This window comes from Branchiostoma floridae, chromosome 4 (assembly GCF_000003815.2).
Source record: "Branchiostoma floridae strain S238N-H82 chromosome 4, Bfl_VNyyK, whole genome shotgun sequence".
Taxonomy (NCBI): domain Eukaryota; kingdom Metazoa; phylum Chordata; class Leptocardii; order Amphioxiformes; family Branchiostomatidae; genus Branchiostoma; species Branchiostoma floridae.
This window is the reverse complement of record NC_049982.1, coordinates 15,722,854-15,743,225: the sequence shown is the minus strand read 5'-3', so window position 1 is coordinate 15,743,225 and position 20,372 is coordinate 15,722,854. Positions and strand designations below refer to the sequence as shown.

Sequence of the window (20,372 nt, the reverse complement as noted above, 5' to 3'; positions counted from 1 at the left end):
CATGATAGAACCAGGTGCACAACAGAAGGTAAGTTACGGACTGTAGCAATATTGTGCGTGTCCGTGTTTAGTACAGGCGACTGTGAGGGATCTCAAACGGGCATAAAGCGGACGCCGGACTGTGTTTTTTTTTTAGACACTGCAATTTGTGAAGTTCAATGGACGTAGCCTCTAACGTAGCCACTGTGTAGTGACTCAAAGTCTACTAAACTTCCAATTGTAAGTAAGCTAAATCAGTGTGTCTATTAATCATTATCAGAACTTTGTAGAGAGATGCCATGCTCATATAGGACCGTAAGCCAATAGCCTTAGCTGTATACGTAGAACTGATGTCCTCTGAGATTTTGTCACATACGAGGGACAGCTACACGGTATATAGTATGATATACGTAGAGGTACATGTAGACAGCAAAAGCAGTGCTCTTGTAATCCAATGTAATCCACTGTGGGCCAATGACAGAGTATAAATTTGCATAGTTTATATCCGCAACAGAAGACTATCAGAGTTTCCAAGCCTTTGGGTTTTCCACTTTTAAAAAATCAGTATAAAGTTATGCATATTTTATTACGTGAAGAGAGATGCATGATAAACAACTGTAATACATAAACCTGGTGTCACTCTGTCAGCAACCTAGCTTCGGTCAAATCTGTTGATTGCCAAGTATGTAAGCAAATTTTATTATTGCCGGCAACTCAAGCATATGGAAATCTACATTGTCTTACTAGTACTGTACTGTATAAAAATCTGCTAGGTCTGATTTCTAAATATCACGCCTGGCCTAGAGGACACCCGCCCTATTCCAGGCGACCAGAAATGTGCTTTAGAGCTTGTGGGGTCAGCAATTTTTCTCTGCGTCATTCGCTGCTGATGTGCTGTCCAGTTGCATGAGATAATAGTTTTCCAACATGGCATTTACACCTGTTCTGACCCAATGTATCAATAACTGTAAATTGTTAACTGTCTCCATTATTTACACAAATGTAGCACTGTAGGACACTGCCATGCAAATTACAGCTGGGTGGCTAAATTCACCAACCACAATGTCTGCGTTAATTACTGAAATACCTGACATGAGGACAACCATTTTTGATGATATACTAAAAACTGTGGACTATGCTATCAAAAGCTGAATGGTTAATATGTATACATTTGTGCCTACCCATGTCTAGAAAATCCTGAATATCCAGCACAATTTACTTCTATGTTGTAAAGAATGGAGATGTAAAAGGCTTATCTTCTATATTGTTGTTTGTTATATCATTTCAAAATATAAGACAGTGAACATGGAAAAAAAGCTACTGTCAATCTTTCATTCCCACATTTTTAATAGAATAACATATATAATTATTATAATCATGTGAATGGATTAAAAATCAAGACACATGGAGCTGTATTGCAAATCTTAGGATTTTGTCACCAAAAAAATGCATTTTTGTTGAAGGGTACATTCTTTTGATGCAACTGGGGGTATTTCATGTCAAAACATCTTGCTTAAGGTCCAAGTAAATGATAGAGGACCTTGCTTACTTTGCTTCTAAATACCAACAATAAGACAGACGGACGGACCGACAGAAAATTGAGGAAACACCCATGGCATCACTCCAAGTCAGTCATCCGTCCCCAGGATTTCCCAACACTGACTGACACTCGGAGTGGCACCTGCAACACAGGCACAAAAAAGACTGATGAGCTACTAGTGTTTGGCCAAACACACTTCACTTACATAAACAATATTCAAATCCACATTAATTTTGCTTGCTTTTATCAACCCTAAAAATGGAGAGGCACCAAAACATAAGTCAATAGTTACCATGTTTGCAACCTTCAAACTGGTTGACAGAGATTGAAAAGACAATATGTGCCCTTGGTAAAACGACAGCAAAGAGACTTACATCGACTGTTAAAAATGTTACATGTTTTTTCATCTATCATTCTAATATTGTAACAGTTCTACCATTCTAATATTGCAACAGTTCCAGCATGCTGGCAAATTTAGACATGTTAACAAATGTAAAACATTATAACTCTGGTCATGATGAATATACTTCAATTCCAGTGGTGTAAATTAAGATTTGATGACATTGCAAAAATTGTCTGCAAAAAAAAGGGAAACAAAGTCAGCCACCTGCAACTTGATTTGACCACCCAGCAAGGCATCTGATTGCATGATGTCCCTGACAACTCCTAAACAGGAAATATCAAGATGAGTCTAGTTTTGCCAAGAAAATGAAATTGGGTGGTACAATATCAATATGCATTATTTGTATGTATGATGTGCAGCACATGGGCTGAAATGAGTCTGAAAGAGCCAACCAGTACTGCCAAGGACACGTGAGAAGTACATGTCCCTGCCATCTTTCTGCCTCTAATAACTTCCAACTTGTCTTAGTGTGTACAACCAATGTGTAACTTTCACAGTGATTGGGGGGAAAATGTTAAAGGAATGAGTCCAATTCGATTTGGTTTAGCTGATGATATACTGATTTCTATTTGCTACTACTAGTACATTTTGATGGCCTTAAGTTGGCAGCACACGCTTAATATCCATTCCTCGTTAACTGGGAAAACTGGAGGTAGAAAATTGTAAAAAATAAAGTTGTCCAAAACGCTTACCTGCTGGTATGAACTTGTTACCACTTATATCGACTATCTTTTGCTATTTTTGTCTGGTGCTAACACGCTTAATTTTGGAGATATTTGATTTTTAGTAGGCCATGTCATCTTTCCTACAATTTCGTAATAAAGAGCATATTACTACACAGAGAAATGTTCCAGCAAGTAATAGTGGATTAACAACAGCCAAATTAGTGCATTTTCCAACCCAAAACCTTCAAATTACACGCCAATGAGAAATATTTAACCGCCGTGTCATTTGTTTTGGAATAATCATCAAAATTACTAGCTATTACGTTTGCTACTTTTGTATAAAAGTAAATAAATGATATGTTTTTTTTCTGATATGAAGACAACCCGTTTAATACTCCTTAATTTTCACCCTGTAGGATGGGATAAGAGCGATAGAATGTATTTATGAAAATGGTTGGAAGTAGGCGATATCTATTCTACAGGTAAATGCCAATGAATTGTGGTAACGTAAATTACAGAATCTCTAACATTTGGAGGAAAGCCGAATAGTGTACATACTGGCTCTATTTGAACTGATCAGGTCATGTTCGTCTATAATGCTGGACCTCTTATCTTCATGTTGCTAACTCACATGAGCAAAAAAAGTGTAATCTTTGTTATCCGGAATACCCGTATAATCTTGTTCGTCCTATACCCACCCGGACTCTGCGGAAAGACACCCAAGATATGCAAGGTCTCTATCTTGGCGGGGTCTATTTAAATACATGCTAAGTAACAAAGGATTCACGCAATCACACGCTCTAGGTCAGAACCGCTTCGTCCTCGCGTCCTTCAATCAAGTCTTTGGGAATAGCAGGACATGATGCGATGGCAACATGCACCAGATGGACTGGGCCTTTCTAGCTTTCGATATTGGAAAGACAACAAACTAAACACCAATTATCGCACTTCTTATAAAACATTTTTTAATGTCAGGACAATCTTTGTTCGTGGAACAAACACAATGTCACATCAATATAGAATGAATGTGCTACCTAACAAAATGTCCATCCATACACCTTATATCGTGTGGTTCAATAATACCGGCAGAAAGAACTGTGTAATATGTGTATAACAAGGCTTTTGTTGATGAGCAAGGCTATAAACAACAGTGAATTTTCCAAAAGAGAGCTGCATGTGTAAAGGCACTGGTCTGTTCTACAGTTATCCTGGCAGCCTGTCCCTTTATACTAATGCCACGATTACATGACAAGCCTGACGTTATATAGATCTTGACTTTATAGAGTGGGATTGGTTTCACAAATAGCTTTCTGCCTTGAACCATGTGTCTGTCCATGTAAAACAATTCTGTGCATCAATTCTGTGCAGTCACGACTGGTTGAAAGAGTAGTTTGCTTCTAATTAACAAGATTTCCAACCTAAACAAGCAAAGGTGAAAACTTCGGAACATCTAATGATAGTGAAGTCTTAACTTAAGTTAGCTATTAACTTCTGCAGCCCATATGCTTTTGATCATGGAGCTTAAAACTCAATGACAAGTCCTCAATGTAGATAACGTGGCGCTAGCGTAAATAGTGTCGCTGATTTACCGCCGTCTGTACGTAAAGGGGTCCACTGTGTAAAACGAGAAATATTTCTGTGACACGAATCTTGACTACATTGACCTTCATAATTAGCTGATCATAATCTCTGTTGCTATTTAAGACAAACATGCTTGAAACGTACGTTACTTCATCAGTCAGCGTTGAGCATGAATTTCTGTCATTCCAGTCCTGTGATCTTCAAAAAGCGCGCGAAAATGACGACAAACTTGGACGAGTCTATTTTGACAACATGGGTTTATTTTGGTTCAGTCCAACCCAATATACATTTATTCAACTTGGCACTATACATTCCGTGTAATGTTGATTATTGAAGCATCAGATATCAATATAAACACCCGCATCTTTCCAAGTTGGTGCATGTCAGGTTTATCATTTGAACATCGTTCCTATGAGAAATGAAAAGTCCCAGCATCGTAAAATTCACTGAAACAGAAACATATAAACAGACTGCATTGTGACTCTATGGCAAGCCAAGCCCACCTACAGTAACATTACAGCAGAAAATATGTCTTTGGTTGATGTGCTCTTGCTGAACATCCGATGACATGTTGAAGAAAAAAAATGTAACGTAAATTATATGGTAACGTAAATTATATTTATGCTTTTAATGATAAATAAAATTTTAACAAACAGCTCTGGAAAGATTAACTCTGCAGGCAATTACTTATCTGGGAGCATTCTTTCCTATGAGTACAAAAGTAATGATCTTTCTATAATTCTAAGGGACTTATTATGGTAACGTAAATTATATCAAAAAAGTGACAAACGGCCTGAGATTGGTGGTTATAGTCATGTTTCCGACATTCGTGTTTTATGTGTCCTGTCATTTGTTTGTTACGCAACACCACTGTTTAGCAGATAAAACAGTGAAAAAATTATCGGAAAATGTCTTTTCGTAAGCGAATTACACCCAACAGAAGTTCGGTAACGTAAATTATACAAAAGTTGGAGACAAGAATAAAACGGCATCTGACGTAAAAAGGTCGTCTGCTGGACAAGTTCATCAACACGTGACAAGCCGGCCTAAGTGGTTGATGTAAATTATGACTGAAAATTTAAAGAACTAACGTCTTTTCATTATCAGAATGCCACGATATTCACCTTTATAGCATGTCCGACACGTGTTTTTAGCGTGTTTCTAAGCAAAACCTTACCCGGGACAACCAAAAGGCAACTAACAATGGTGGGAAAACATTGCTTAGCATATTACTATCATGTACTTGTAACGGAAAAGGGCAAAATACGTAGTCATTGTGTCTTTAAAGAAAACTGTGGCCCGCTGCTTATGTGCGACAGCAATTTGCCCCTTTAACGAGGAATGGGCGTTAAAAAACATCTTTGATACTATGAAATGCAACCTGAGACTGCTAAGAAGCTACCTTCAGTTGAGGCTATGCTTAATAAGGAAAGTATAAAGAAATATTTTTACCCTTGACACTGTCCACCTCTTCATCTGCTACTTCAAAGACAAGTTCATCGTGCAGTTGAATCAGTAGCTTGGCCTTCAGGCCTTCTTCTGCCAGCCGCTTCCCCACAAGGATCATGGCCAGCTTACAGATGTCTGCTGCAGAACCTGTTAAAGGTAATCAGTAAAAATTAAGCATCCTTACATACTTATGAATGTTGTCTCTCTGTTCTATAAGTGCTCCAAATTGCAATGTAAATTTTGCAATGACCCTTTGGTGATTCTATTAATATGCAAGTCTCCTTGGGGATGGACAGGATATGGGGGAGGGGGGGGGGGGCAATTTTGTTCTATTCACCTCCAGCTCGTATTATCTCTCTCGATTGACCCTAGAAATGACTACAGCATGTAGAATCATGGCTGGTCTGATTACTTATAGAAGTGACAACTGGGCAGTTTGTTAAAGGAAAGACGAAAATAATAGTAATGTCACCAGCAAACCTTGGACAACAAAGTTAACTGCCTGCCTCTCAGCCTGAGACCTCAGGAAAAAGTTGGGTGACTTGATGTTTGGGATCAGCCTCCATCGTTTCAGGATAGTCCGTACATGACCTGTATTAAAGGTTATAGGACTAGTTATAACCATTGAAGCATTTTAGTAGCACTGTTGTATCCTTTACTCAGACCTAAACATTGGCAAAGGTTCAACATGATCTTGTCAAGTACATTGTACAAGACAAGCAGAGAAATTGCATATTTAAACATTTCTAACTTGCACACTATCTGCGGTAAGTCATAAACTTTTTCTGTATAACTTCTAGCTTTCATTTACAACTAAGAATCCTAATTTAAGTGCAAGGTATCTTTGATTGTATGAAATGTGATTTTTTTTACCTTTAGCCTTGCACTCCTCTTTGCATTTGTGGGTAAATCTGCTAACACCAGGAAACCTACCTGTGGAAAGGCATTAAAGCTTCAAAGGGATGATTTACTTTCTGACAAACCAATGTAACAGTATGTAGAGTATGCAAACTATATGTTTCCATGTATATTGTTGGGTTTAAACTGTGTCATGTAATTTTTAATGTGTGTCCAGGGATACCTGAAAATCAGATCAATGGATCTGAGGTATTCCCTGGTAAAATAAATAAACTTGAAACTTGAAATAACTTACGAAGGAAGCTTGAGATAAATCCTTTGGACTCCGCAGCACTGACATTCAGGTAGGTTGCAAGTTTCTCTGGTCCTGCAGAGGTAATTTAAGTTTTATTAGATAGATAAACTTATTAAGTCTTACAGGCTTGTCTTAATTGGATTAATTAAGAGGCCATATGAAATGCTATAACTGTATCATGAAAAGCTTTTATTTATATTATTTATTTATGAAAAATGTTCAGTACACTGTAAAGCTTCTTACCCACACCATACATAATGGAGTAAACCACTCTCTTTGTCCTCTCCCTGTCTGCAGTTTGCACTGATCCTAGTGGCACATTCATCCTTGGTTATAAGAAAAAGAAGAAGAATTTGTCACACAACATACTTCTTCACAAAACATACTGTAAATGCAGGAATGTTTGCCATGGTTTTATGTTTGCGGTTTTCGCAGTAACCACTTCACTGCGAGCTTAAAACCACCGTGAAGATTCTTCCATAATCATTATAGTATGAAATGCAGTCTATAGCGCTATCATGAACTTAAAACCATTGCGAACACTCCATTTTCCTACTACCGCGAAAGTAAATCCCCGCGAACTTAAATGCACTTACAGTAATCATATTCCTAGCTGTACTCCTGATGTACTCTCCATGGTGCTGAAATGCCTTCAAACACATAACATAGGGTTTTGTCGTCTTAGAAACCAGATTAGGCTTGGAATAACACAAAATTATTTTCTTCTTGTAGTTTTTCAAATAAAAAGGAGTCATAGAGTAAAATGACTGTCTGATAAAAGACACCTTATATCATCTGCAGTAGGTACTCACTACTGTATAATTTGATAATTTTCTTGTTCCATTAATCCCCAAGGGCTTGAAATAGCATAATGATGTGATTTCAAAAGGATCCTGCCCCTTACCACTGAGAAGTGAGTTCCATGAATACATCCTTCACATCATCTCCCTGAAACACCTTCAGCAATGAAGGATCCTTTGAGAAGTGAGCCAGCAAGCGGAACTCTATGGACTGGAAGTCTGTGTGCGTAATAGAGAGACAAACAAATCAAGCAAGCAAAGGTTTACTGGACCTGGCTCTTAATGAGAATATTTTCAATGGGACGAGGGATGGTTTCCAAATATGCTGTATGTACATTTCCCAAATCTATCTAACCTGAATTCTTATTGAATTTTCAGATAGCTGGGTAACCCCCATTCAAATCTGTCAACACAAACATCAAAACATCGCTTTGCAGAAAGAAGGCTACAGCCAGATACCTGCTGATAGAAATGAGCATCCTTCTCTGGCAACGTATGGTTCCCTGGCACACAAAGTTGTAGTTTCATGTTTGCCACCTACATTATAAAACAACATTTAATGCTTTTAGTAACTGGAAACAAAGCTATTCATACCAATAAATCAGGATGGATTCATGGGATCACCATAAGTATAATTTCACACATACCTTCTGCTGGTTGTTTGTGGGAAGATTCTACAATTTCAAGTGGCTGTTTTGGCACAGATTGGATGTTCTGTCATGGGAAAAAGGCAAGTTCTTCTTTGCTGAATTATGGTAGTGATCATATACAGTTGAATTACAATTGCTGGGACAGATGACATATAAGCAATCATACAGTGAGATGTGGAGGCAGAAGAGATACATACATGCACTGAAAAACACACAATAAAACTATAATTATATCCATAAAAATTAATATTCCGTGCAGAATACGTTATTTTCAGGACCAGCTAAGGACTACAAGTGTTCTTGTTAATGAGTATAAATGAATAAATGAAAATTTTCCATCCTTAAAGAGGACTTGTCATCTATAATTGATGGATTGTAGTGAAGTCCATACTTACAGGGTTGGCTGAGGTTAACCTTCCTGTGGCTGCTGATGTGTGATCCCTGTGGTACACACAGATTCTTTCTTTAACATCTTTATGATACATTTTTTCTATTTTGTTTTTCAATGGAAAAATACATGCAAAAACTGTTAATTGTCATTGCAAAAAAAGCTTACATCTGGGTCTTCAAGATACCTGTGCAGCACCTCAGACACAACAGGTGTTCCCTCATACAGGACACTACAAGGATGTCAAGATGGTTTTCACAACTTTTTAACAACTTTTTAAGCAGTGCTGCAGGCTGATTTTGAGCTAGTATGAGAACATGTCTTGGCACTGGAAGTTGTCACTAGTCTTACTTACCAAGTTGCAGTCAGCTTTCCCTGTCAAAACAAACAAACAAACAGTTTGAGTGGCTTAAAATTGCAGGAAAAAATATCATAAAACAGCCTCCACCAAGCCAGCACTGCTTTCCCAACATAATTGGATACACAAGGATTTACATGATGCTAGTGAACAGAATACATTCAAGTACCTTCCAAATATGAGGTGTCAACATAAACGTGGAAGGTATAAATGATATGAAACATCATCCTTACCTCTTTTATGCATGCCAGGATACCATCAACATAAGTGGACTTCATTTTCTCCAGCTGGATAAATTTTCAGTACAAAAAGGTTTTAAACCACTAGTTTAATATTCAAAATACTATTACTAGATGCAAAGTACCCTGACTATGCAATAACATCTTCATAAAATGTACATACTTACAAAGGTTTCCACTAGAAAGTATCTCATTTAAAAAGTGAGAAATTATTCATGTCACCTTTCTGTATTCCAGTACCAACTTTGGAAGAGGATGTAGATCTTGTAGCTGCACAAGCTGGAAAGAAATACGTTGCCAGTTATGTATTAGAATAATTTTAGACTTAAGTTATGGATAAAAGCAAAAGAGCAAAAAAAGATATTGGCTGCCATTTCTAAAATGATTATTAAGGCACTGGCTTCCAATTTTGCCCAATCCTTTGATAAACTATGTTGAAAATCCATGAAAACAGTTCATGGATCATCTCACCAACATATGGGTATACCCCAGTACTAGAAACAAAAATAAGAGTCCATTTTTTTTTACTAATTCTGTTCATTCACAAACTAAATAGCAATTGAACTAACTATGGCGAATATATACTTTTAAAGTCCCTTATTGAGGTAAAGAAGGATGTACTTCTATCAGTAATCATGAATCTACAGTATAAGTGCCATCTTACCACAGACTCTGAGGTTGACTTCAGATTGTTGACACTGGTTCTGGCCAGCTTCTGTCTGTTGTCACATCTCTCATCAAGGTGGAGCTCATCAAACAACACCTGAAGCATTGATACACAGAGATAACATGAAATGGTAGGTTGACAAAAACAACAGTAACATTTGAAACTATGTTAAGACAATCATAACTGCTTTAATACCTTTAGTTAGCTCTGTATTCAAAACTCAAATGCTTCATAAGGAACCAGAAAAGACTGTCTAAACACACCATAAAACAGTTCAAAAAGTTGCCCTTACTGTCCTTAGCTGCACATGACTACTGAGGAGAAAGCGGTGTCCAGCTGCCTTGTAAGCATCAGACTCCACCATGCCAATTCTCTTCTAAGGTAAGATAAACACTTCTTATTTCTTATTACGGTCAGACAAAGTAACATAGACCAATAGTGAGCAAGAAATAGAATATGGGATCTAGCGTACTACACAAACACAGATCACTGAAACTCAGCAAATGATCATGTACATGTATGCAAGATGCAGAGTAACTGGACATGTCATGCATTACACCTAGTGTACATTAGTGGTACTACATGTTGATAACAAACTGCTGAGTATTAGTCTGTTTCCTGATATTTGTTTCCATCCATGTATAAATAGAAAGATAGAATTACCAAAAATTACAGGAAACTGTGAAGTCTGAATATCCAAAAATAACAAAAAATATGGAGGATTATCGATTATGTGACAAACCTTCAAAATATCACCCATCTTGATCAGACACTGTGGATCAACACAGATGCCATGATATTCCATACCTGGTAGGAATGATATGGAAAATTTCAGAATACAATCAACATTCAGAATACATTTCGACATACTTTCAAGATATCTATTGTTAGCTTCTCTACCAGAAATATGATAAGCAACTTATCAAGTACCATCATGTCTAGCAAGATAGTGTTAGTCGCCAGTTCTGCATTCAGCTTGGTGACCACAAACAGCTTTACAAGTTGTGAAAATAATGGTTGTGTTCAAAGGCAAATCTGAATCTTTTCAAGGAACGTGAGTCTCATTAAACACAAGACCCGTCCACTTATGACATAGGACAACATTAACTGTGGGTTTTTAACTTACTTGCCAAAATGGGTGTCAGTTTCATCTCAACATTGAGGTATAGGTCTAGCAGGTCACAGTCCTAAGAAAGAGAAAAATTGTTTTTTTATAATTAATCATCTACAAAAGCAAAAAAGCAGTTGTTGTGATACAATATCGATATCATAAATTACTCTAGGTCTGAATGACATACATGTAACATGTCAATTGCTTAACTGCTATAACTAACATGATTGATGTCAGCTACAGTAGCTGCCACACACACAGTATCCACGATGTAATCAGAAGTGTCCTCATACACACAAGACACATGTACCACAAAATATTCAGTTTTAAGTAAACATACCAATTTTGGAAAGGGTTTAAATTTTGACTATTAAGCGACTATTAAGCAGGAATTCAAACTGCCAGGCTGGTAATTCAGATGCTAGATTGCAAATCACTAGAGTAAATGTACAACTGGAGCTGCTTATTATAAGTGTGGATAAATCAACTTACCACGAGTCTCCTTCTGAGCAGCTCCATTACTTCTAACAGCCAACTCAAGTCCTGGCAGAGCAGAGTGTTAGCATCATCATCCTGGAACAGAAGAATGCACAACAACAGAAATAATGGCAATTGGACAAGAGAAGTCATCGAAATGGTAACTTCATTTGCACCTGATGTTGACACCAACAGGACAATTTTGACAAACTCAGCCTGAAGAAGTTCACATATATTTCCAAACTTCAATAATAAATACTAATAGTTCAGATGACTTTGAAAAATGTCTAGAAGCAAAAACTTGTATACTACTGATTAATGCCCAAACTTACATTGTCACATGCCTGACCGTTCTCTTTCCAACACATTTTTACCACTTCAGTAAAAGTGTTAGGGGGGTGGTCAGGATTCAAAAGCCAGCCAGCAACCTTGGGGTCCACCATGCTCCAGTTATACACTAGGGTTATACAGACAAATTCTGCAATTACTCCAAGAAACTAAGAGGGATCTGTTACAATGAGATTGAGCAACCCATCCATTCATTATATCAAGTTCATTTGAGACTTCCACTTCAGCACACAACATTGTTTTGACAAGAGCAAATGCAAATATGGCCTCCATCTGAACAATCCCTGAGCAGGAATCAGTCTTCATTAAGCACAATCATTTCAAATACTGAAGCTTGCATATTACCTGAGGCTACATCTAGTGAAAAATGTGAGATCATGGTGAGGATGAGCTCCTGGGCATCCAGACACACTCTACAAGCTTTGCTTGTCATCAGCTGTGTCAGTGTCTCTCTAAAAATGGAAAGAGAATGGTTGCACATCAGCTCACTTGGGCAGGCAAGTTAATACTAGTACTAGTAAAGAAAACTTTCAGGATGGATTTTGAAGAAATGATAGTCGGCAAAATGTTTGAAAATTCAACAAGACTGTATTACACTAGGGATGTTTGAAAAATGCACAAAGTGGAAGATGTACGCTACATATCACATTTCGTAATTATCAGGCAATTTTCAACAAAATTCTCCCACAACACAATGACCGTCACACTTCCTGGCCATAAGAAAATTGAAATGAGTACATCATGAGGATTCAACATATCTTTTCTGTACCTGCAGTATTCTGCATAGTCTTGCTTATCCAAAGTGAGTGGAAACATGATGAACTGCAACTGTCTGATTCTCTTGGCTTGTCCACTGCAGGCCTGTACAGCTCCAGAGGACGGTCCGGGAACAGCAACAGCAATGCCCACTGCCTAGGAATAAAATATAGGTCTTAAACTTGAACATACCATCATACAAGAAAAGGGAGCAAGGCTATCATTTTTAAATCCACTTTTGTTGCAACCCTACAACATTTTCCTTCCAACGGAAGGCATTTCAGCACCATGACAGATTCTTTGGACATTGACTGTTGTTGTCTTATTATTGCCAGAAACCGGCAAATGCAGAGTTTAATTTCAGTAAAAAAAAGTCAGGATATTCCTCTTTCTATTCTTTAAAATGTATACAAGCTTTTCTGTTTGGGAGCAGGGGTCTTCATTAGTCCCCTAATGAGGAAAAAAATAACTAATACACTTGACAAAATTTCTACCTGTCAGGTACATCCTGGTAGATATGACTGTACAAAAGCAAAGTGTTGTTGCTGTACCTTATTGTCACTGTCCTTGGGTATTCCCTTGGTTGTGGGTTCCCTGAGCTGTGACGTGCCATCACCATACACCAAGGCCATGCTGACCTCCCCTGCCCCCAGTATGTAAGTCACAGCCTGCTGTCTCTCACACTGGGACATTACAGATGCATCTCTGATGGTAGACTTGATGTCCTTAACTTCTGGTGTCTTTCTCTTCTGTGAAATAGATTAAAAGTATAAAGATGAAGAGTACAGGCGATGTCAGAAACTCAATGACATGCAACATTTAGGATATTGTTTTGATCCAACAATGAATATTATGGGAAACTCCATCCTTAAAATTTAGGTGAATCTAATCGGAAAGAAACCGGTGCAATGGCCAAGTGGGTAGAGTGTTTGCCTTGCATGCGTTAGGTAGTGAGTTCGATCCCCGGCCGAGTCATACCAAAGACTTTAAAAATGGTACATGCTGCTTTCCCTGCTTAGCACTCAGCATTCGGGAGTATCGGAAAGAGTATGGAAGTTGAACACACACCACTAGCCCCCTGCTGTAGTAATTGCATTGTGTGGCCCAAGGGCTACTGAAACGAAGATGGGCGCCGCCCTATGCGCGGGAAGGACTTTAACTTTAACTTAACTTTAATCGGAAAGATTGTAAGGAACATTTTCAGGTTATGATGACAACAAAACAGCCCATTGCCCATGAAAGCTGCCATGATCCTTTCACATACCTTTGACTCTCCCTGGTTTGTTTGCTTTCCTTCTCCCTTAAAGGGAGCTTTGAAGGTCCTCTTGTTGGCCTGTGGTACGGGAAACAGCTGCTGCTTCTTTGCTGATGGTTCATATGAACTACTCGCAGATTTTGAAGTCCTTTTGATGTTTGGAGTTGCCTCAGATCTAGGGATATTGAACTTCATTAATTAATATTAACAGCAAAGTACAGCAAAGACTTCAAAATCAGATGGAATTTGGAAGACAGAAGTTTTTCAAGTCTTCTGTCTTCCAAATAGTTCAGACTTCAGAGTATTTGACTAAAACACACACACAAACATACCTTCACGTTTTTATTTTCTTTGGGTCTTAGAAAAAAAGTAGAGATTGATTACCTGTTTGCTTTTGTCCACAACTGCAGCTTTGTCTGAATGGCTGATCCAGGTGTTGCCCGCTTGTCTTCCATTGGCAACATCTCAGTGTGAGATTCTGTAGATGGGGCATTTTTACTCCGCAAAATGTCCTGTTTTGGTGTCTCAATTGGAGACAAAGATTTTGAAGTAACAATTTTTTTATCGGTACCTTGTTGATTACCAAAAGCCGTCTGAGGTGTAACAAACAATGCATTAGATCCAGATGCATCACTTATGTTGGCTCCATTCCTGGTAACAGATACCGTGCTGGGTGTTGATAATAAGAGTTTATTGCGTATAGCTGAACCAGGAGCCTGTGGATGGCTTTTGGGATCAGAGCAATGAGGTGTGCTCTCTTTGTTTTGGGATTTCTTATCCTCATAAGCTCCACAAATAGCTTGGTTTGGTTTCCTCACCTTGACACTCGCTTCACATGGACTTGTACTAGTAATGGTTGGCTCCCTTGCTGTTTGAATTCTATCAGCATTTGCTTTTGTCACAGGCTCCTTTATGGCAACAAGTGCACTTGTTTGTTGGGTCTGTGCCGTGTGTAAATATTCTGAAACGTCAGCTTTGTTATGAGATAGAGGAGTCTCCTGGCTTGGAAGAACAGTCGCTGCTTGCAACATTTCTGGTGAAGAACCTTCCATGATATCACTATCATCAGCAAGACAGCCAATGTCAAAGGACAGATCTTCAATTCTTTCAATAGAAGAGGAAGTTTCAACACTTTTACTGCTTTCTAACTGTATTGCCTGAGGAGACAATGAATGCATCTGCTCACTCAATTCCATATGATCTTCTATCATGGGTTCTGCTGACATGATTTTGAGTTGCAGTTGCACAGACTGTTTGTCAATACTTGTATCTTGCATTTGTTGTGACATCGTCTTATCCACTTTATGATTTACACAGATTTCCCTATCCTTCACTTCACTGGATACAAAAGCACTATCCAAACTTTTCTGACTTCCATTACTGTGATTGGATGTCGCAGTGAGGTCAGAATCACATGTCGCTTGTGGTTCAGAATCATCCAACAGTGGAAGACCTGTATAAGATGTAGTCTTATTTTCTTCCTTGTAATCATTGTCACAGTGACTAGGCGAACACTCAAATAGAGGACTGGATTCTTCTGTCTCTCTGTTCCCTTCTCTGTCTGCCTCTACTGGGTCTGCACCTGCGATGCCAGAAAAGTTCTCCTCCTCTGCATCCTGCAGAAAACATGTTGGGTGTGACATCTTACATCCAATAACTGGTGTGGAGGACTGGCTCAGAAAGAGATCAACCTGGGAGCTTAGGGGTTCTTCAGCTCCTACATCTTCTTGATAAAAGGATGCATCACTTTTTCCTTTTGCACAAATGGGATCAAGAACTGTTGTAGTGTTTGTGAGCTTGTAATCGGTCAATTCACTGAAGGGGTGCATGTCAGTTTGAGGAGCATGCCCTGAAGCATTGTTAAGTTCACCTGGCAATACCACTTGACTGAAGGGAATAACACCAGTAACATTCTGATGTCGTGGTGCATCATTGTGGGCTGTTGACTGAGGAAAAGGAGATGATTGAAGATGATGGCTGATTTGACTGGCAGGATTTGTAATGCTGCTTTTATCACTGGTCCCTCTCCAGCTTGGTTCAGTTGAAATCAAAGGATGCCGTGACACACATTTTTCCTTACTCAAGGTATTCATTTCACTCCTTTGGCTGCAAGTGGCCTGTGAAAAACCGGTGGTGCTCTGGCTATTGCCAGATATGGAGCCATCTGGAGGCGCACCAAATTTCTTGGTGTACAAACATCTGTAGTAATCCCTTCCATCTGGAGTAACAAAAAAATTTTAACTTTGCTTTTGACAAAACATCATGTCTTGAAAAACGTCTATATGAATAACATGGTATGGTGCAAATAATAGAAAATAACATAAACCGTAAACGTTATATCCATGCATGTCTCCTTGGAGCCTATAATTCGAGTAGATAAAACAGGTCAAGATTTAGACATACTATAGTTAACATGGTGCAGAAAAGGATGAAAACTCAGTTTCTGTAGGCTTGATGGGTCCCTAACATTAAATAACTTTTTTAGCTATTAATTTTAGACAACCTGGGCGTCTCCTTTGAGCCCTCCTCAAGACTGACAAGATGACACTGGCCTCAGGAGATCGGACCTGGATCTCTACAGGGTCGGGAGGTGGCTGAGCAGGGGTCCAGATCCTCTGCATCTTTCAGTTTATTCCTACTGACTTGTGCTCAAATCTGCAACCTATATAACAAATCTGAGTGTGAGTGTATGGATATTAGCCAGTATTGCTGAGGTCATGTCATCACAAGCACCTTTCATGTGCCAAGAAAATTAACAACAAATTGGTGCAACGTATACCAACGAAAGTCTTAGTTTAATAATCTATTAACGTTAGCCCTGGTTATCCTATCTTGCTTCATCATTTTAGGCCCAAAAAAGACAGACAAGAATACTGCAGACGACACTACGCTCACCTTCGAAACTCCCGCCATTTTGTTGAGACTGTAGTGACTGTAACGCTGTCTGTGGTTGGTCTAATGTGGGGGTTGGTTTGTGATGTCATCTTTTGACCCTTTTGACCTGCTTTCTCGGACTTGGTTTCGCCGGAATGACACAGATCGAATGCGCTGAAACCATCCATCAGTTTCCTGATATTCTGTCACGATAATCTGTCTTATTAACGTATACTTAAGTAGCTGTAAGTGGATAAAATCATTTATCTTTTCAGTCTCTTGCAACTCTCCCAACCTAGAAACGGCCTTGTAATAACAGCTGTGATTGGTCCATCTTCATGATTGTCATGCGCCGTGAAGGTCAACATGGCTACCGAGGTGTGAGAGGGGGACAGGCAGGTGAGCAGTTGTCCTAGCTTTTCCGGCATTTTAGTGTGTTTTAAGTCGCTGTCACTGAATTGTACAGTCTGCTTTGTCAGTCAGATATATATTTGTAAATCATGAGCGGTATTTAAGTGACAGATATGTCAGTTCCGACTGATATTTTAGGTAGAAAGTGGCGTCGGAGGCGAGGCCATGTGCTCACCTACCTCATGATCAGCGGACCGGTGACTGTGCTATAAATTAGTATAATTGGGACAGGCATGCAAACACAGGCATGTTTCTTACTTCTAGGTGTTTTCTAATTCGTTGTTTTGAACTTAGAACTTAGATATCAGGGCCCTGGGTGTTGCTGAAAAGTACTGTTGCGACTGGGATGGTGACCCGGTCAGGACAGCTATGCCTGTAAGTGTAACATGAGCTACTAGTGCAAGGCTATGTGTTGTCTGTCACGTAGCAACTTCTCACTACCCCTCCCAATCAGAACCCAGTAGTGTGTACTTTACTTGTTTTACAGTACCGACTCATTTCCATTGCAGTCATTTTGTACCCGCAAATGGACAAAAGTAACTAACAGTAACAGGTTCCGCACTGGTGTTCCTGAGCTAAATCAACAATCAAACATGTCATAAGGAGCTACCCGCGTACTTGCCACTGATTGCAGAGACCAGGGGACCCAAAATCTAATCATTTTTTTAAAGGACATGACCAAACCAAATGCTTCTTGAATGAGTTATGTTGCTAAACCACTCACAATCATACAAGTGCTACCAAAAACATTACCTTCTTGGCAATAGGTAATTATAATTCAGTGTGCGCTGACCCAGACTGCCTAGCAGTATGGCTCAGAGGCTGATATGATCAATACCATACCTCAGTGGGTTCCATAATTGAACTGTTTGCTAATGCTATATGCGAAAGGTTAGATGGGTACCAATTTCTTAATGGAACTGTAGATCATGGTACATTGTATATGTCAGGTTTGTTTTCCACACTAAAGTGCCATGAAATGCCTTCCAAGTTTTTGGTAGAGTTTGATGTGTGAAAATGAAATAATACATGTAACCTAATAAATGCAGCAAGTAATTTCCCAGGTCCAGGTGATTGCAGGATTGGAAATTCCAGCATATTACTGTCGTTCCAGTTGGTAATGGTCTTTGCCTGGAAGCTTAACCAGTTGTCCTGAAAAAAATGGAGATTGCAAATTTGGGAAGGTTACTGCTGGCAGAACCCCTAAATTAGTTCATTGAGGCTTTTCCCCATAGATTCCCGGACAGCAGGAACTTAATTGTGACCATTTAGGAACAGTGGCATCATAGGCATTTGTGCAAATTCATTATTAATATTGTACTGAAGAATGCTCTTCCTGCAAAAATGGAGATGTGATAAATATAGAATACAACACGGTGTATTCCGTATCACCCAAGGTATCAACCCGACCGCGGGTCGGATCGCCCGACGGCCAAAGGGCGATCCGACTTGCGGGAGCGCTGAGACCGAGGGTGATGCGGAATACACCGTGTTGTATTTTATTTATGTCATACCCACCTGAGAAACCCATGTTTTGATGCGAAATGCGCTAGAAGTTGAACAAATTTGGTGCCCTCGAACAAAAAAGTGTTGCAACAGCAATGTTCCTACGTCTGAATCAGGTATTCGAATTGCCAGCCGTGCCGTATTCGGCCCACTCGAAATAGTTCGATTTATTCGAATGGAGCCTGTGTGATACGCCTTTCGAACCGGTCCTGAACACCCGTATCGAACGTTTTCGCGTCACAGGTATGACATAAAGTATTGAAACACCATAGAGCTATCCACTTGTACAGTTGAAGATGTCTGAAGGGCACGTAGGTATACGATGTACATTAGTGACATTAACATGTTGACTGGGTTATTCCTTCTGTTTACAGACATTGGGTGTAAATACGACTGCTTATAAAATGGCCAGATATCACTCCAAAACGACTGTGTTGCAAAATGACTGGGACCAAGTTGCATCTGCTGTCTGGCAGAGGTACCCCAACCCACACAGGTCAGTGGAAAATCTCATATTCTCCATGATAATATTGTGCACAATGCAACACACTTTGGGCTGTTCCACTTGAAAACTACAAGGGGAATTTGATGACATGCTTAATCTGGCACTGCCTATTTCAAGCACTGAAGTAATGATGATGATAATGATGATGATGATGACTTTATTGAAATTCGCAGTGTGACCACTGAATTGAATTCAATTCACATTCGAAACACACAGTAAAAACATTCAAATATTACATATTACTACTAGGAATAAGTACTATATACATATATACATAGGTTGAAATTTCATTTGGACGATTGTCTGATAACAGGGGAGTATTGTTTTGGTGATGTGGATATAGTAATGACTAATGCTGGAATTATGGTCCGTATGCATTGAGCAGGTTGCTCATATAGGGAATCGGTGAGTTGCTATATCGGTTTGTTCTGGACATATGACTGTTCAATTTGTGGCTATTTCTGGTGGCCCGACCAGAGATCTGGAATCTTGTCGCAGGCAGCCATTCTCTGTATTCCGAGTTCAGCAATGTCCGTGCAAACTTGAGACAGAGCTGCTCCCTTCTTTCTGCTAGGGTAACAAGTCCGAGGGTTTGCAGTGCAGGAAGGTAGCCTGTGTAGGCGTTGCCTAAGATGATGCGGCACGCTCGCTTCTGGATTCTCTCCAGCTTGTCCGATTGTATGCGTGTCAGCCCAGGTGACCATGCAGGGGCCGCATATTCAAGAATTGGCCTGATATAGCCTGTGTAAATAGTTGTCAAGTCGGCTGATGACAGCGCGAACTTCCTTAGCCGTTTGAGGAGGTAGAGCTTCCTCGACGAGGACTTCTGCATTTGGTCAACCTGTTTGTCCCATCGCAGATCCTTTTGGACATGTAGTCCAAGAACTTTAAGACTGGGAACAACGGCTAACGGTGTGTCACGAATCTGGAGTGGTGGGAGCAGTGGAGGGTTACGACAGAAGGTCACATGCATGGTGAGGCACTTGCCACTGTTCAACAGCTGGTAGACCATGCGTGTAGCTCGTCCAGCTCATGTTGAAGGGTGGAAGGCTGGTGGAGGGCTCTAGACTCCAGCAGATTCATGTCATCCACGTACTTCCACGTAGGAATGTTGGTGTTACCTGCGGCATCGTCAATAAGAGTCAGAAACAGGATGGGACCGAGTAAGGTGCCCTGAGCAACACCACAGGAGAGATGTTCCCAACTGGACAGCGCACCACGGTACCGAACACACTGCTTCCTATCGGAGATGAAGTC

The 20,372-nt window shown here is 39.6% G+C and overlaps 2 protein-coding genes across 7 annotated transcripts in view; one reads left to right on the top strand and one right to left on the bottom strand.

The window, feature by feature from the left end:
- Positions 1 to 662: 662 nt before the first annotated feature.
- LOC118414116 (DNA polymerase nu-like) lies at positions 663 to 16,831 on the bottom strand. 5 transcript variants are annotated; one of them, XM_035817901.1, is made up of 27 exons: positions 16,715 to 16,831; positions 16,323 to 16,481; positions 14,204 to 16,037; positions 13,829 to 13,994; positions 13,116 to 13,313; positions 12,578 to 12,720; positions 12,154 to 12,260; positions 11,793 to 11,917; positions 11,476 to 11,556; positions 10,999 to 11,059; positions 10,615 to 10,679; positions 10,165 to 10,248; positions 9,870 to 9,968; positions 9,428 to 9,484; positions 9,200 to 9,253; positions 8,964 to 8,983; positions 8,616 to 8,661; positions 8,218 to 8,284; positions 8,030 to 8,107; positions 7,675 to 7,789; positions 7,014 to 7,096; positions 6,771 to 6,842; positions 6,491 to 6,550; positions 6,098 to 6,208; positions 5,621 to 5,764; positions 2,127 to 2,185; positions 663 to 1,660 (listed from the first exon to the last, which is right to left on the bottom strand). In XM_035817901.1, the coding sequence occupies exons 2-27, from the start codon at positions 16,438 to 16,440 to the stop codon at positions 1,598 to 1,600; spliced, it is 4,110 nt and encodes a 1,369-aa protein (XP_035673794.1). In that variant the 5' UTR covers positions 16,441 to 16,481; positions 16,715 to 16,831; the 3' UTR covers positions 663 to 1,597. The 5 variants fall into 5 exon arrangements, 4 of the variants coding, with proteins under 4 accessions (XP_035673794.1, XP_035673795.1, XP_035673797.1 ...); XM_035817902.1 differs by having other exon boundaries at positions 11,805 to 11,917; XM_035817904.1 differs by having other exon boundaries at positions 14,204 to 15,435.
- Positions 16,832 to 16,922: 91 nt separating this feature from the next.
- The window catches only part of LOC118414120 (PRELI domain-containing protein 1, mitochondrial-like), a 5,113-nt gene continuing 1,663 nt past the window's right edge, over positions 16,923 to 20,372 (top strand). The window contains exons 1-2 of one of the 2 annotated variants that reach the window (XM_035817919.1): positions 16,923 to 17,092; positions 18,985 to 19,106. In XM_035817919.1, the coding sequence (XP_035673812.1) occupies positions 19,015 to 19,106 (92 nt within the window). In that variant the 5' untranslated portion in view covers positions 16,923 to 17,092; positions 18,985 to 19,014. Of the gene's footprint in view, positions 17,093 to 17,154; positions 17,350 to 18,984; positions 19,107 to 20,372 lie in introns of those variants that run through there. The other variant, XM_035817918.1, reaches the window with a different exon arrangement.

Bases quoted from the DNA above. Each gene is read 5' to 3' on its own strand.
- LOC118414116 (XM_035817901.1), bottom strand. From the start codon at position 16,440: ATGCAGAGGATCTGGACCCCTGCTCAGCCACCTCCCGACCCTGTAGAG. The intron at 11,557-11,792 runs GTAAGTTTGGGC...CTTCTGTTCCAG, and splicing joins ACGGTCAGGCATGTGACAAT to GATGATGATGCTAACACTCT. The intron at 5,765-6,097 runs GTTTGCTGGTGA...TACCTTTAACAG, and splicing joins AGTTAACTTTGTTGTCCAAG to GTTCTGCAGCAGACATCTGT.